This window comes from Dermacentor albipictus, chromosome 1, assembly GCF_038994185.2.
Source record: "Dermacentor albipictus isolate Rhodes 1998 colony chromosome 1, USDA_Dalb.pri_finalv2, whole genome shotgun sequence".
Taxonomy (NCBI): Eukaryota; Metazoa; Arthropoda; class Arachnida; order Ixodida; family Ixodidae; genus Dermacentor; species Dermacentor albipictus.
Window position 1 is genome coordinate 338564992 of NC_091821.1, and position 15375 is coordinate 338580366.

The 15375-nt window shown below is 47.3% G+C and overlaps 1 protein-coding gene across 1 annotated transcript; it reads left to right on the forward strand.

Annotated features, from left to right (window-relative positions):
* Positions 1-9330: 9330 nt before the first annotated feature.
* Positions 9331-10614, forward strand: LOC135899482 (uncharacterized). The gene has a single exon (XM_065429094.2). It carries the CDS (start codon positions 9396-9398, stop codon positions 10395-10397), a length of 1002 nt encoding a protein of 333 aa, XP_065285166.1. The 5' UTR covers positions 9331-9395; the 3' UTR covers positions 10398-10614.
* The last annotated feature ends 4761 nt before the right edge of the window (positions 10615-15375 follow it).

Below are 15375 nucleotides of genomic sequence, written 5' to 3' on the forward strand. Positions count from 1 at the left end.
AAAGAATTCGTACGAAATTAGATTGAAACATTCACGCATCGCTTACGAAGTATGCAACGCGAATGTTTAAGCGTTAGGGCCGCGGTGCGCGCTATAGGCGTTCTTGCTCCCGACCCCGAGCTCGCCGAATCACTCGGGGGTCAGAAGGTCCTGCTTACTCCATCACATTTCGGTGTGACGGACGTTTTTACAGCGTTCTCGTTTAATACTGCAACGCACCTCTGCGAAACTCGAGTGCTCTCCAGCTTGCTCAGCATATACTCTGGCGCAGACGGTCGCCCAGCTGTTCGGCGAGCCATGGCACCGACGCTGTGACCGCGGCAAAACTTCCGCGATAATTAACGAGTAGGTGAATCAAGGGGCCCGGTTTTTTTAATTACGGCCATAAGAAGCCAACAAATAATGGAGCGAAGGAAACCATAAGGGAACTTATTTGTGTGCGTTTTTTTTAAACATTGAACCGTTGAAATGATAAAGGGAAATTAAAGTAGTCGAATAACCAACTCGCCGCCGGTGGGAGCCGATCCCACAACCTTGGCATTACGCGTGCGATGCGCTACCGTACCTCACGCCAGTGATTATTAAAATTCGTGAGAAATCCCACAAGCGCAGTTTGAGGCTTGGAAGGAGGAGGAAGTGGCACGTGTTCTGCCCAGAGCACACATCTTTTCTGCTCGCCCATACGTATACGCGCTTTATAATTAATTTAACTTAAGACCCGATCGCAGGCAAGCGGCACCAAACTAGGAGCTATAGATACTGACAAGGAACACATTGTCTTTTACACCGCGCTGACAGTCTTCAGCGACTATGGTGTTGACAATCTCTCCTGCTTCGGGAACTGCAACAAGTATGTTTGCTCAAAGCAACTGCCCCATGCACCAATATGCGGCGTCTTTGACTGCCCCAAGAAGAATGCGCGTGCGCCACAAGACTCCTTTTCGTTTTGCATGCATTCTTTTTCCATATCTTGTGTCTCTCATCTATCAACACCTTTAAACGTTTTTCCCAAAAAGAATTCATTTATTTTTCGTAGAAACATGGTGCAACGTTCGTAGCATCGTTGAACGAGCCGAAAGTAGTAAACTTTCTTTTACGAAAACATTCCGGCGTGTTGGCAGGTATATGCACTGCCAATTGTTCTGTACGGCGGCGGCTGTTCCAACGTCCACAATGTTGGGTATTTGTCGCGCCGGCTAGCGAACCTTCATAAATACCCAAGATTGCGGACATCGCGACAGCCGCCGCCGTGGCCCAATTTGCAGTTCATCGCACGCGTAGTGCATAGTAATGCAAAGGTTGTGGGTTCGGTTCCTATACTGGCTGCAAGTTGCTTTTTTTGTACACTTTTATTTCCCTTTACTTTATCATTTTTCACACGTCACACACACACACAAAAAAAAAGAAAGAAAACCGGATAACTTTCCTATGCTTCCATTCGCTTCACCAATAGCTGGTGTTATATATGTATATATAACAGGGATATGCGGGCTAGTTGGTGGTCGTTATTCGAATGCATCATGTAACCGCACAAAAACAAGGGACAAAGAAGGAACACGCCTTTCCTGTGTGTTCCTTCTTTGTCCTGTGTGTTCCTTCCTGTTCCTTCCTGTGTGTTCCTTCCTTCCGCGCCTCTCCTGTGTGTTCCTTGTTTGTCCCTTGTTTTTGTGCGGTTACATGATGCATTCCAATATATGTATATATATATTTGTCTGGCAGACAGTGAAGCGAGGCCCTCGAAAACCTCCAATGGCCTTAACACTACACAGACGAAGCCCGGTACCCTCCTCTGTGCGCTTTTTTTTTTTCTGTAATGAAGATGAGAAATTGATGACTCCTCTCGCCTTTTGTGGCGACGGTAGAGTTTGCCCCGCTCTACCTCTCCCACGCATCTTCCCGCGAAGGTCGGGGAACGATTCTTACTTAAATGGAATTCATTCATTCGTGCGTTTGGAGGATTTGCTGCAAGGAATAACGAGACAAAAAAAAAGGAAATAAAAAGTACGGTCATTTTAAACGATGCAATTGCAGTGTCTTTGAGAAGTTATCTGTCAGCCAATGGCTCCTATACTAGCTCGCGGTTTTCCGCTACACATTACCGCCTTAGAGAAAAAAAAAAAAGAAATGCTGGAACTTGCCTTCGCAGACCAGGCCATGACCTGACAATTCCTGTTCCCGGTTTTTCGGGAACGTCGACTCTCGGGTTCAGCCACCGGAATGATTGCTCTTCGGTGCAAAATTTACCGTGCTAAATTTGTTTTGTTTTGTTTTCAATTTTTTTTTTGCAGTACAAGCTTCGCGGTTCATTTTTTTCGTCGGTTTTCTTTCTTATTTCCTTTGCCCTAACCCGTTATTTAGAATTTCTCTCGACGTTTGCTTTTCAGCAGAGCTGTAATATTGAAGTTGCACGTTAATTTAGTTTACCATTTTGTTTCAGCCGTGCGACTCTTAGTAAATCTATAGCGGACGTAATCATTCTTGGCCATCGAGGGTATGATGCGTAGAATTAAACTATAACAATATCCCACTGAAGGTGGTTTTCTTGCCAAATTATTAGTTGATTAGGTTATTTTTTGTTTCCTTCATTTGGCCCACTGCGGCCCCTTTCGATACGCTCTGTTATAGTTAAAGGCTGACTCTTTCGCTATTTCGAGTGCATACATAGTAGGGTTGCGTCGTCTGCAGCGTGCGTCAGCTTAGGATAGACGCTTTTGTTTTACAGCGACGCTTTCTGCGTAATTACAAACTCTAGAAAACGTCATATACGTTTTTTCATGGTCTAAATGAACTAAATGATGCACCGAATTTATTTTTGAGGGAATAGGGGAGCATATTAGGCTTCATGTGAGGGCTAAGCTTGAAGTGCATAGTTTAATTAGGGGCGAAACGAGAATTTGTGGACACGATTTTTTCCCCCGGTATAGAAGGCGCTACATGAAATGTATAGACAAGGTTGCGTTACTGTCCTGGAAAACCATATGAGGTAGGGACTTTATAGTTAAAGAGTATGGATGAGCGTTGTTGATGATGTGTTTAGACAGTGTAACTTTTGTAGCTTAATTAGAGGCTTTAAAATTATTACGAAGTATTCGTTTGTTTTCTATTTATGGAGAGAGAGAGAGAGTGAGAGAGAGAAGACAGGCAGGGTGTTAACCAGTCAGAAGTCTGGTTACCCTACGCTGGGGAAGAGAGAAAGGGAAGAGAGTGAAGGGTATAGAGACGTGTACGGACGGTACTTGGGTCAAAGCCACTCGTGCAAATCAGACGTTCTGAGAAAGCACAAAAGTGCCTTCACTGCCTTCCGAGCCGATAATAGAAGGTGACGGTGCTCTAGTACTGTCTGTTCACTCAGAGGACGATCATCTAATTTCCTCAATGTGTTGGACAAACATTGTCTGCGTGCTTGAAATTGAGGACAGCAGAACAATAAGGGTTCAATGTTCGCCTCGCATACGCAAACATCACATGGACAACTATCAGCCATTCCAATTAGGGCTGAGTAAGCTTTCGCGAAGGCAACCCCCAGCCACAACCGACGCAGACGGGACGCTTCGCGTCGGAGCAGTCCGGCCGAAGGCCTGAGTTACAGTGAAGGGTTTAGTCTGTGCAGTCTTGTGCGCCTTGTATGTGCGGTATTCCACTTTGCTTAGGAGAGTGTGCGTGCTAGAATGCGAAGTTGTCTCGCAGCGTCTGTCCTTGATAGATGAATGGGCACGCAGAGGTCTCCTTCGTTTGGCGTCCGAGCTGCCTTATCTGCGTCATCATTTCCAATGATACCGCAATGACCTGGTATCCATTGAAAAGACATATCATGGCATTTTACTCTCAAGTGATGGACAAGTTCCACGATTTCGCACGGTAGCGCATCGTGAGTACCATGTCGGAGAAACGACTGCATACATTGCATGGCCGGCGTTGAATCGCAGAAGACTGCCCATTTTCGAGGACTTTCAGCATTTATCACATGAAGCGCGTCGCGGAGAGCCGCGAGCCTTGCAGCTGTAGAAGTGATATGGGAAGTCTTGAAACGCTGGGTTATTCATAGTGCTGGTACAACTACAGCGCCACCGGAACTGGTTGATGTAGTTGATCCATCAGTATAGACGTGTGTGCAGTCGCTGTATTTCTCGTACAATAGAAGTGAAGTAAGTTGCTTGAATGTTGATGACGGCAAGTCCGACTTTTTCGGAAGCCCTGGGATTGTAAGGTTTACTTGAGTACGGCTCACACACCATGCAGGAATCGAAGGTCTTGTCGCAGGTGCGTAACCTGACCTCAAGAAGGCACGGTGCGCGAAGACAGTCCACTGAATGTTGTGTGGGGCCTTTCTACTGGGAGACTTGCGAGGTGGTAGGTAGGGGTCAGAGCGAAGTGTCTCATGTGCACACGCATTATTTCAATGGTAATTTGCGTTCTAATGGTGTAATCTTGAGCGACTGCAATAACTCCAGTCGTTGACTCACTCCGCGGTAGACCAAGTCATATCCTGAGGGCTTGGGCTTGGATGCTTTGGATTATCTTAAGCTTAGTTCTGCAGGTATTGGAGATGACCGGTAGGCTGCATGGCAGGAATCCGGTAAAGAGTAACCTGTACAGTTGCAACATAGATTGTATTGGCACTCCCCAGGTTTTCCCTGCTAGGAACTTATACATATGGCAAATTCCTGTCAGGCGTTTTCTCACATAATTCACATGAGGGGTCCAGGAGAGATTTCTGTCAATCACCACCCCCCAAAATCTGTGACTTGTGCTGTATGAGATCAGCTGTACGTCGACGGCTATCACGTGCGGAGAGATTGGTTTCCTGGTAATTGCCACCACTGCACACTTTTCAATTGATATATGAAGTCCTTGTTCTCGAACGTAGGATGATGTTAAAGTGGCTGCCTTCTGAAGCCGCGCGCGAAGCTGCAGTCGCGTCACACCTGACGTCGATATACAAATATCGTCGGCATAGATGGACAGCCTAACGGTAAATGGAAGGATGTCGGCGAGTCCAATGAGTGTTAGATTGAAGAGCGTTGGGCTCAGTACTCCGCCCTGAGGCACCCCATGATTACTGTAATGCTGGGAGGTTGGGCCATCCTCGGTAAGTATGAAAAAAGAACTCTCATGTAGATAGCTACGAATCCAGAAATAGACCTTGCCACCAAGTCCTACTTCCTCTAACGCGTTGAAAATCACTTCGTGCGTGACGTTATCGTATGCTGCTTTAACATACACAAACAGGGCAGCAGATAATTTTTTGCCGGACATCTGGTGTTCGACGTACATCACCAAGTCGATAATGTTGTCTATGGAAGAACGGCCATGCCTGAAACCGGCCATTGCATCTGGATACACTTGGTAATGTTCGAGATACCATTCTAGCCGTGCTATAACCATCTTCTCTATTAGTTTTCCGATGGAACTGGTAAAGGCATTTGGTCGGTATGGTGCAATGTTTACAGGTGACTTGCCAGGCTTGAGCAGTGCAATTAGGCGACTGGTCTTCCATTCCTGGGGAACCGTACCTCTCTGCCAAGAGCTGTTGAACAAGAGCAGCAGCACTTTACGAGCCTCTTCGCCAAGATTACATAGGGCATGGCAGGTTATACCGTCGGGTCCTGGTGATGATGAAGGTTTGCACAAGGCAAGTACAGCTTCGAGTTCATCCATGATGAAAAGACTGCCCATGCGGGGGTCGCGTGGAATCGGTGAGTGGTCGAGCGTCGACATTCCAGCGGATCTATTTTCGCCAGCAATCCTCCTGCAGAAATCGTCGGCGACGTCAATCTCTCTGCATTGTTGGTGAAGGGCCAAAGTCTCGAAAGGGTGGAGCGGCTGAGGGGTTCCGCGGAGACCACGAACAGTTCCCCATATGTGAGATAAAGGTTTTCGTAGATCCAAAGACTTGCAGAATGAGATCCATTTTTGCGATGCAAGTTTGTCCATGCGACACTGAATTTTCTTTTGAGTTCTTTTGGCCAGCCTCAAGTCTTCGCTCTGCAGGGCGACAAATTGCACGAAGCTTCTACAGCTCAATGTGGTATTCGGTGCCTGTAGACATTCTCGGAAGCGAATGCGTGGCAGCCTCTAGGGCGCCCTTTATGATGTCCGCTAGGCTAGAGGACAAGTCATCATGACAGCCAACTTCGACAATTGATTTGAAGATCGGTCAGTCGATACATTGAGTGACGCCGGCTAACTTGGAGCCCGTCAATCCTTCAATCCTAAGATAAGTGGGTATGTGGTCACTTTCCCGCGTTTCAATATCCGGAAGCCACTTGACCTTTCTACTGAAGGAGCGTGAAACAAAGGTGAGGTCCAGGCAGATACACTAGACAATTCCACGCAGAAAGGTGGGGCTTGAATCATTTAACAAGCCCAGTTCTTGTTCGGAGGCAAACGACTAATCTTCTGCCCCTCGAGTTTATCTTAGAACTTCCCCAGAGATAGTGGTAGGGATTAAAACCTCCAGTCATCACCAAAAGCTGCGGAGTCGCTGTCGTGATTCGCCGACTTCGCTGATTCGCTGACCCTCAAGTCAAGCCGACTTGAGGGTGATATGTAGGCTCCAACTATGCTGTGAAAGTGAGCTTGCCTTTCTTCACTGTCAGACATACGTACCGGTTGTCTTGGTCAGGTGGCACTGGATGATGGACATACGTAAGATCACGTCGTATGAAAACGGCGATATTGCTGCGATCTTCGTGGGTGGCGGACATTAAACACTCATACCCAGATAGTCTGATGTTAGCTGATAGGGGCTCGCCGATGACGATGATGGGAAAATTATTCATGGACACAGACAGTCGAAAGTCCGACGTGCGTGACTTAAGTGCTTTGGCGTTCCACTGAAATATGGACGCGTTCCGAACTTTGTCACGAAACGATGGCTTCTGGAGAGCCACGATTTCAACCAAGAGCTGCAAGTACTGAACTCAAAGTGTCCAGCACTTGTCGCGTGCTATGCGCAGACGAAGATTTCATCTTGTGAAGTATAACTCGAATGGCATTCATGAGCTACCACAGAATGTTGATGGCCTGGAGATCATCAGCCAGCGTCGCTTCAACAGTCGCCGAAGCCGTCGAGGTCGGTACGTTTTGAGGTAACTTAGCAGGGCCTTGTGCCCTCGGTAGCTCAGGCCACTCTTCAGGTCGGGCGAGTCTTTCCGCTTTGTTTGCTTTCCTTGTATCTGCATTGGTGGTACTATGCGTTGATGCGGCAATCTTTGTGACGGAAGATGGCGTGTCACTATCTGCAGCTGCGGTATTTCGTGAACGTTTTCGGTGTCGATGCCGACGTCGTCGAACAGCGGCAGCAGCCTCTCGATGTATTGAATTGTCCCGCGCCATTTGTTTGAGGATCGCGAATTCCTTATGCAACCGCGAGCAATCCTTTCTCTTTAGAAATCTGATACGAAGCACGTACGTTGTTTGTCCGGTGTCCTGGGAGAACTGAATGTGGCACCAAGTTCACATTTTGATAGAAATAGGGAAAGGGGGAGGGGCGGGGTAGGGGTTCATGCTATGGATAATGTGCAAACAAAGCTTACGCTTATGGGTAATTACGGTCTGTGCAGATATTTACCGTATTGAACTCGCTTTCACCAAATGCTCAGACGTTCATACAATGCGCGTAGAAGGTTTTCTCTGTGCCGTAAGTAAACGGATATGGCACCTAGTTAATGTTTGACGGGACTAGGGGACATGCTACAAATGATGTGTAGGCGTAGTTTAAATTGCGTGAGTTACTTACAGCATTTGCTCAAAAATTAGTTACGCAAGCATGACAACGATCGTGTTGTTTTTATAATGCTTTTAGGCACGAAGTTGCACCAAGTTGCACCAACTTCGTATATTGTAAAAAAAATGAAGGTCACAACATGATTATTGTGTTTGTGTCATGAATTACAAGGCAAAGATGAGCAGACGACATCGATGGTTATTGAAAGGACAAAGAATTCAAAGTAGTAATACCGAAATCACGCGGCGCCAAGATTAATCGTTTCTAGATTGGTCTCTCTCTGTTCGACATCCAGACTTCACTCTGATATCCCTAGTGGACTTCTTAGTCTTAATTCTAGCCTTGCAGAAGCAGCGCTTTTCCATGACAACAGCGGTAATGATCACAAATTCATTACCACTGTGCTCCTCTCTTGCTACGTCTGGTTATTCGAATACCGTAAGGACTTTATATTTAATGCATCGGCGTAATTTGCAGGTATACGTTCAGCAAGGATCATTGTGATGTCTAAGAAAAGGGAACAGATAAGTGCAGTACCGTAACTGACTCTCAGGCGAGCTCACCTCAACAGCACTGCACGAGGAAGGGGGTGTAGGGTGAAAAAGATGAAGGAGAAAAAGACCAGAAGAAGGGGGCAAAAAAACAAAGTAGAAGAAACGAATGCGGGGCGCCGAGTCGCGCTCTTAAGTTGGCTGCACAAGCGACAGCCTCGGCGTGTGTGGAACTCAAGCCGCACTTACTTGTGTTGAAGCAGAGCTTTCTGTGCGCCGAGAGCCGCGACACACATTTGGCGCATATTGCCGTCGATGTTTTGGCATCGGTCCAGCAGGGCGCGGAGAGCAGCAGCGAGTGCGGCTATGATCGCGTCCTTTGGGTCGCTGCTCGGAGTGGTTTCAAGGCCCTGAGATGGCTCAGCTGCAGCTGTATGGTCGATATATATATATATATATATATATATATATATATATATATATATATATATATATATATATTTGTGTGTGTGTGTGTGTGTGTGTGTGTTTGTGTGTAGAGAGAGAGAGAGAGACAGAAATGTTCATTAACTTAATGACAAAAAAATGGCTGTGGCTTAGGTAAGGTTAAGCCCAGGATGCGAAGCATAGTAGCCTTTATTTTAGTTGTTGAACCACTGTTTAGCCTGGTGAACTGCTGTTGCTTGGCTATATTTGGTTCGGCTAGACGAAGAAACAACTCATGCATTACTGCTTCGCCTTCAAGAGTGGAACGCGACAGCGTTCCCGTCGACCCGCCAAGGGGTGTAAGACAATGGGCTACAGGGCAGCGACTATGCGCCCCGCATTGGACGCGGTGAGCGTCGAGCAAAGCAGCGTTCGGCGCGGCAACGAAATGTGCGCCTGAGCAAGAGACGCACGCCTTAGAAACAGCTAGTTTCTAAGGCAACACCGCATTCACTAGAGGCGCTTTTGTACCGCTTTGAAGCATCGTACTCGTGGCTCAGTGGTATTAAAACACACACCGAGGTAGCTGATGATTTCAGACGTCCACTTCACCTCTAGGAAGGTGGTTGGTTTTAAGTCCCAGGCACCTAGCCATGCACCCTGCCAACCTACAGAATGGACAAAATACAATTCGAAGTGGTACCCTCGCGGCAAAAGTGCAACAGTGGCATGGGAGAACGGTCCCGCTTATGAACAGAGCTTTTGTGTGTAACACTGTGTTCTTTCCAGCTATATGGTACTCAGCGCAGGTGATGCCCTGTTTGCCGGCTCAGGTGAATCGAGTGCATAGATTTTGCGCAACATATATTTGGGAGTCGCGGTTTGAGCGCATGAGGCGCAGTAACTTATTCTTAAGTAAGGCAAAAGGAGGCCTAGGGCTGGTAAACGTAGAGGTAAAACTCAAAGTTCACAGGTACCTTTTTTTCAAAAACCAAACCCATCATATTATACGTCATTCTTTCAAACAATTAGGAGGGGGGTACTTAAGCGAGTGGATCGAAGGTGCCCAAGGAGTACCACGAGCCCGCACCCTAAAATTCTACAGGGAGGTGGAGCAGGCAGCTCGCTTCTTCGAGCAGCGTTTTTCTCAAGAGTATCTAAAAAATGTAAAACGGAAGAGTCTGTACTGGAACACTATAGATATGCTATTCCCACCACCCCTATATCGGTCTCGAGTTGGAAGCCAGCTGGAGTCTGACGTTTTCAAGCGTCTACCAAAATATCCTGTAAAAACAGCGATTAAGGATTTCTATGTTAGGTTACATGTCGAAGTTCTACCTGTAAAAACATGGCTGCGTAACAAGGGTTTCTTCGTGCCGTGGTCAACGGACTGCCCTCTCTGTCCCTATCCAGAATCGTTGCAGCACGTATTTTTGTTTTGTACAAATGCAGTACTATTTTGGCACAACATACGAATTGTGTTTGACGTGCAGATATACCCAAATTGGGATAACGTAAAATATCTGACACTGGAAGATGACAAAAATAACAACAGTGCTGAAACCCTGTTATTGCTAGGTTTGTATGCAATTTGGAGATCCCGAACTGATTACGTCCTAGCACTAGAAAACGCAAAACCTGCGTGGACGCACTTTTGTGATGCTTTTGCGTATACAAGTTCGCTGCTGGGCGGCGAAGATGAGCTTAGCAAGCGATGGCAGGTGTGGCAGAAGCGCCTGCAGCAAAGATGAATACTCATATAGATGTGCAATTCGCAGTGTATGTGTGTGTGTGTGTGTTAGAAAAGCTGTGAAGAAAGGAAGCTTCCGTGCATGGTACCTGCTATGAAAAAAAAAGAAATAAAAAAGGCGGAAAAAAAATACTCGTGGCTCAGTGGTAGCGTCTCCGTCCCACACTCCGGAGACCCTGGTTCGATTCCCACCCAGCCCGTCTTGCAAGAGTTGAGCCAAAGCCACTTCTCCTCTGTCGTGACGTCACGGTGTCACGTGGTTTCAAGGCGACACCGCCGCGCCTGAGGAGCTGGGTTGAGCTCTCGTAATATGCTTCGCATAATAGGTATACATACAGGGTGCGGCGGGTATTTGAGAACACACATTTCGTGACCCCCGTCCTCTAGGTACATAATGGCTGCAAATACTTTTTTGTTGCAGGTAACGTGGCTGAACTTTAGCTAACAGAGCAAATGAAGAGGCATGCAGTTATTGTGTCCTTGGCTGCAGGACCTCCTGATTCAGAGATCGCAACATTCTTTAAGGGTGCCCAATCATTTGTGTTCAAAGTTGGGAAAGAACAGCAGGCTGCCATGGATGATGTGGACGCTGTTTCACAAAGGAAACGACATTGTCAGCGTTCTGACACTCTTAGGACACCCAGATTCATTAGTCGCGTCCAAGGTATCATTGATGAAGACCCTCGTAAATCGAAAAGAGCCCTTGCCAAGGAGGTGGAGGTTGACGAGGCCACTGTCAGACTTGTGGGTCTTGAGGACCTTCGCTACAAGTCTTATGCTATGCGGAGAGGACAGTCCTTGTTTGAGAAAACCAAGGAGAACCGCCTGACCAAAGCTAAGCGTCTCCTGACCCAACTGAATATTTCCAACATCAGTGATGGTCCTGGGTGTCGTGAGCAGGGAAGCAGACGTGATACTTCCACATCTTTTTCTCCAAGATGCCAGAGTTAAGGCTGTAGCTTACGCTGAGGTACTGAACACGGTTGTGATGCCCTGGATTGCTGCTACAGCAGCAATCCAGGGCCTCCCAGCTCCCCAGATCTCAAGTCAGTGGACTTCTACGTATGAGGTGTAGTTGAGAGGGAGTCCAGTAGGCAGCCACACAACACCTTTGAGGCTCTCGTGAGTGTTATTGTTGATGCGATGGCGAATGTTCCGAAGACACACCTCATCACAGCCTGCGGTCGGTTTCGGCAGCGTGTGGAGTCTGAGATTGCTGCTGTCGGCGGTTTCATCGAATGATGACATTCATTGCATGCGTGACCACCTGTACACAGCGTTAAATAGTCATAAGTTATCTGTAACCGGTATCTGTGCCTGTTTGCGTGTAGGCGTAACATTGTTCTGAAATACCTGCCGCACCGGTATATCTATGCAATAGGCAACTCCTGTGGTGTAGGTGTCTGGATTAAGTTAACTGTTTCGCTTATTGATAGGTAGAGCACCAAGATATCGCATATCACTTTACGGTGGGCAGAACACCTCTTGGAAGGATTGGAAGGATGTTTAGCGTAACGGCTGAGCTCTGTAGCCCAGCGAGGCAGATTGGCGGATAGTTTGGCTAAGGCTGCCTTTGCTGGCCTTTCGTTTTCTGTCCTTCCGATCATGGGTTATATATTCCCAAACCTACACAGATACAGCAAAATGTACTCACAAACATATCGCGGCATCTGCCCCTGGTGCGGCGACACACACCCTGCATTCTTTACATCTCGTGCGGGTGCGGGGGCAAACATCAACACTTAAAGACGCCTAGCACGTCTTTTGAGTGGTGGGAGGTACAGCTGACCGGCGATACCCTGGCGGGAGAACAAGCTTTCGTCCAGCAAGTATGTCGAGCAGCCATGGCCAGTGGAGTCCTGGAATGAGGACACCACCCACTCGGCCTTAAGAGCAACGACCTCGATGGTCCAAATAAATGTTTTCTCTCTCTTTCTACACCTTCGGCCAGGTATCTTTTGACGGCTAGATTGTCTTACATCCTAGTATTTCCGTGCAATGATGCTGTTGATCATATTCAAAGCAAAGTCTGAAAATGTTTGGTTTAATTACGGGCATTAGAAAATAATACAACTGCCCGAAAGGAATGACTTTGATGGAAATCAATCAATCAATCAATCAATCAATCAATCAATCAATCAATCAATCAATCAATCAATCAATCAATCAATCAATCAATCAATCAATCAATCAATCAATCGATTTTCGGTAAGCTATATAATGCATTTACCATCTCTGCCCTTAGCCGTCATGGCCAGACATACATGCTCGTATGTGCATATGCATGAATGTCAAACAACGTACTGCGATGGGAACAGGAAGGAAGCAACGAATGCAAATTAAAGGAAAGCGTTACCGTATGTTGCGCATATTAGCGATGACATGCACGCACGTACGCGCGCCCATACGTGACCGAGTGACCGCCGTCTTCGCCACAATACAACAGTGTTAAGAAGAAAACCTGCTTTAAGTTAGCGAACAAACAGCCTGCACACGCCATCGGATCTGAGCCACGTGCCAAAAAAAGTGGCGATTACTTCAAGAAACGTGCTAGTTTTAACATTTTTTAACTTCCCTTCATACGTCAACTTTTAAGTAGCCCGCTTTGCTTGTACGATGGGCCTCAACACAATATAACACCAAGTTGATGATTGTCTGGCTTTGTCACGGCATAACCATGTAGTGCGAAATTATTATTATGCGAAGCATATTACGAGGGCTCAACCCAGCTCCTCAGGCGCGGCGGTGACCATGAAATCACGTGACACCGTGACGTCACGACAGAGGAGAAGTGGCTTTGGCTCAACTCTTGCAAGACGGGCTGGGTGGGAATCGAACCAGGGTCTCCGGAGTGTGGGACGGAGACGCTACCACTGAGCCACGAGTACAACGCTTCAACGCGGTACAAAAGCGCCTCTAGTGAATGCGGTGTTGCCTTAGAAACGCGCTGTTTCTAAGGCGTGCGTCTCTTGCTCAGGCGCACATTTCGTTGCCGCGCCGAACGCTGCTTTGCTCGACGCTCACCGCGTCCAATGCGGGGCGCGTAGTCGCTGCCCTGTAGCCCATTGTCTTACACCCCTTGGCGGGTCGACGGGAACGCTGTCGCGTTCCACTCTTGAAGGCGAAGAAGTAATGCATGAGTTGTTTCTTCGTCTAGCCGAACCAAATATAGCCAAGCAACAGCAGTTCACCAGGCTAAACAGTGGTTCAACAACTAAAATAAAGGCTAGTATGCTTCGCATCCTGGGCTTAACCTTACCTAAGCCACAGCCATTTTTTTATTATTATTATTTGTTTTGCACACATATACACATATACACAGGTAACAGGAAAGGGAAAGCGAGGAGCAGGCTGGCAACTGCCACCGGAAGGGGCACAACGCCTGCCTACTCTTCTGAAGGGAGGCGACAGCAACACAGAAATGGAAGATAGGAAGGAGGGGAGGAAAAAGGAAAGGAGAGCAGCAGGACAAATCTAAAGACCAAAGTAGAACACTGCAACAGGACAAATCTAAAGAATAAAGTAGAACTCTGCAGCCGGAGTTAAAGTGACGCCGCGTCGAACAGCCTCCACAATTATCAACCACGTCCATGGCTAGTTCGCTATGCGGCTGATTGTGTTCTCCACGATGAGACGCCAAGTGAAGCTGCACGTAATCACCGTTTCACGTAATTACCTGCACGTAATCACCGGTTCACAATATACACTACAAGGTGTTTGAACCCGCCACCTCCCATCTTCGAAGGAAGAAGCGTTAGGGTACAGTACTGATCATACACAGTAGGGCCGGTCACTAAAGGTCACGCTACAACTGAATGTCGAATGTTCATGCTACAAACGTGAACCTAAGTTAGTTAGGTCTATAAAGGTTAGTAGGGCGCGATGGGCCTGATCACGTTTAGATGCACAGCCACTGGGGTATAAACATTCCTTGAGTGTCGCACACCGCAGGCCAAGGAGATGATAGTTTCTCACTAGTGACATGCGCTGCGCACTGAAAGCGGGACACTCAAGTATAAGGTGCTGAAGTGTCTCGTAACAGCCACAAGACGTACACAATGGACTTACCGCACGCCCTTGTCTGTATAAACGTTCGTGCACGTTCACGCAACCAACCCTCAGCTTGAGCAGTTGTGCTCTAGCGCGACGAGGCAAGCCTCGACCACGAACACGGGGTGGGAACGTTCCATTTGCGACGCGCTGATCTGGATGTTGCTTGAGTAGGTGGCGACGAATCAGCAGACGAGCGTCATCAAGCTTGCACGTAATTTCTGGGCAGTCACAGTTGTTATGAACGCAACTTGAAGCGAGCCGATCAGCCTCTTCATTTCCGGCGATTCCTACGTGTGAAGGTATCCATTGAGCAACGAGACATACCCCACGTGATGTAATTTTGCTCGCAGAGTCATTAATGCTGCGCACAAGTGGACAATCAAGCTCACTGCATTGTAACCTGCTAAGGGCAGCACGGGAGTCCGCAAAGATGACAACCTTCGATGTAATTAACTCCTCTTGCACGTATTTCAGTGCAACATTAATCGCTGCTAGTTCCGCAGTTGTTGACGAAGTTGGATGAGGTACTTGAAAGATACGTCGTACTTCTGTTGAAGGGCAGTAAAAAGCTGCAGAGGCGCCTTGACCGTCGTTGTGTACAGATGCATCCGTGAAAACTTGAAGATAATCTGGAAACTTTTCGAACAAGTGCTTTAGATTAAGGAATAAGCTTTTTTCCATGGAGTACGATAGACAGGAGTGTTGACTCTCCAGATAGCGCAGTACAATTGTTGTCCTTTCTATTCGAGATTCGCGAAGAAACGCATAGGCGACGTTAAAATTTAGTGCTGCCTAGACAGTAACTCGATGATACCGCTTCCAACAGGTACACAGGTCTGTGTCTGCGGCCTCTAGCGATGCGGACAATAAGCCGAGCTCTCGGCGCATTTTTTCAGCTGCAAAATAACGAGCTGACGTCATTTCAT

Bases quoted from the DNA above. Each gene is read 5' to 3' on its own strand.
- LOC135899482 (XM_065429094.2), top strand. From the start codon at position 9,396: ATGAACAGAGCTTTTGTGTGTAACACTGTGTTCTTTCCAGCTATATGG.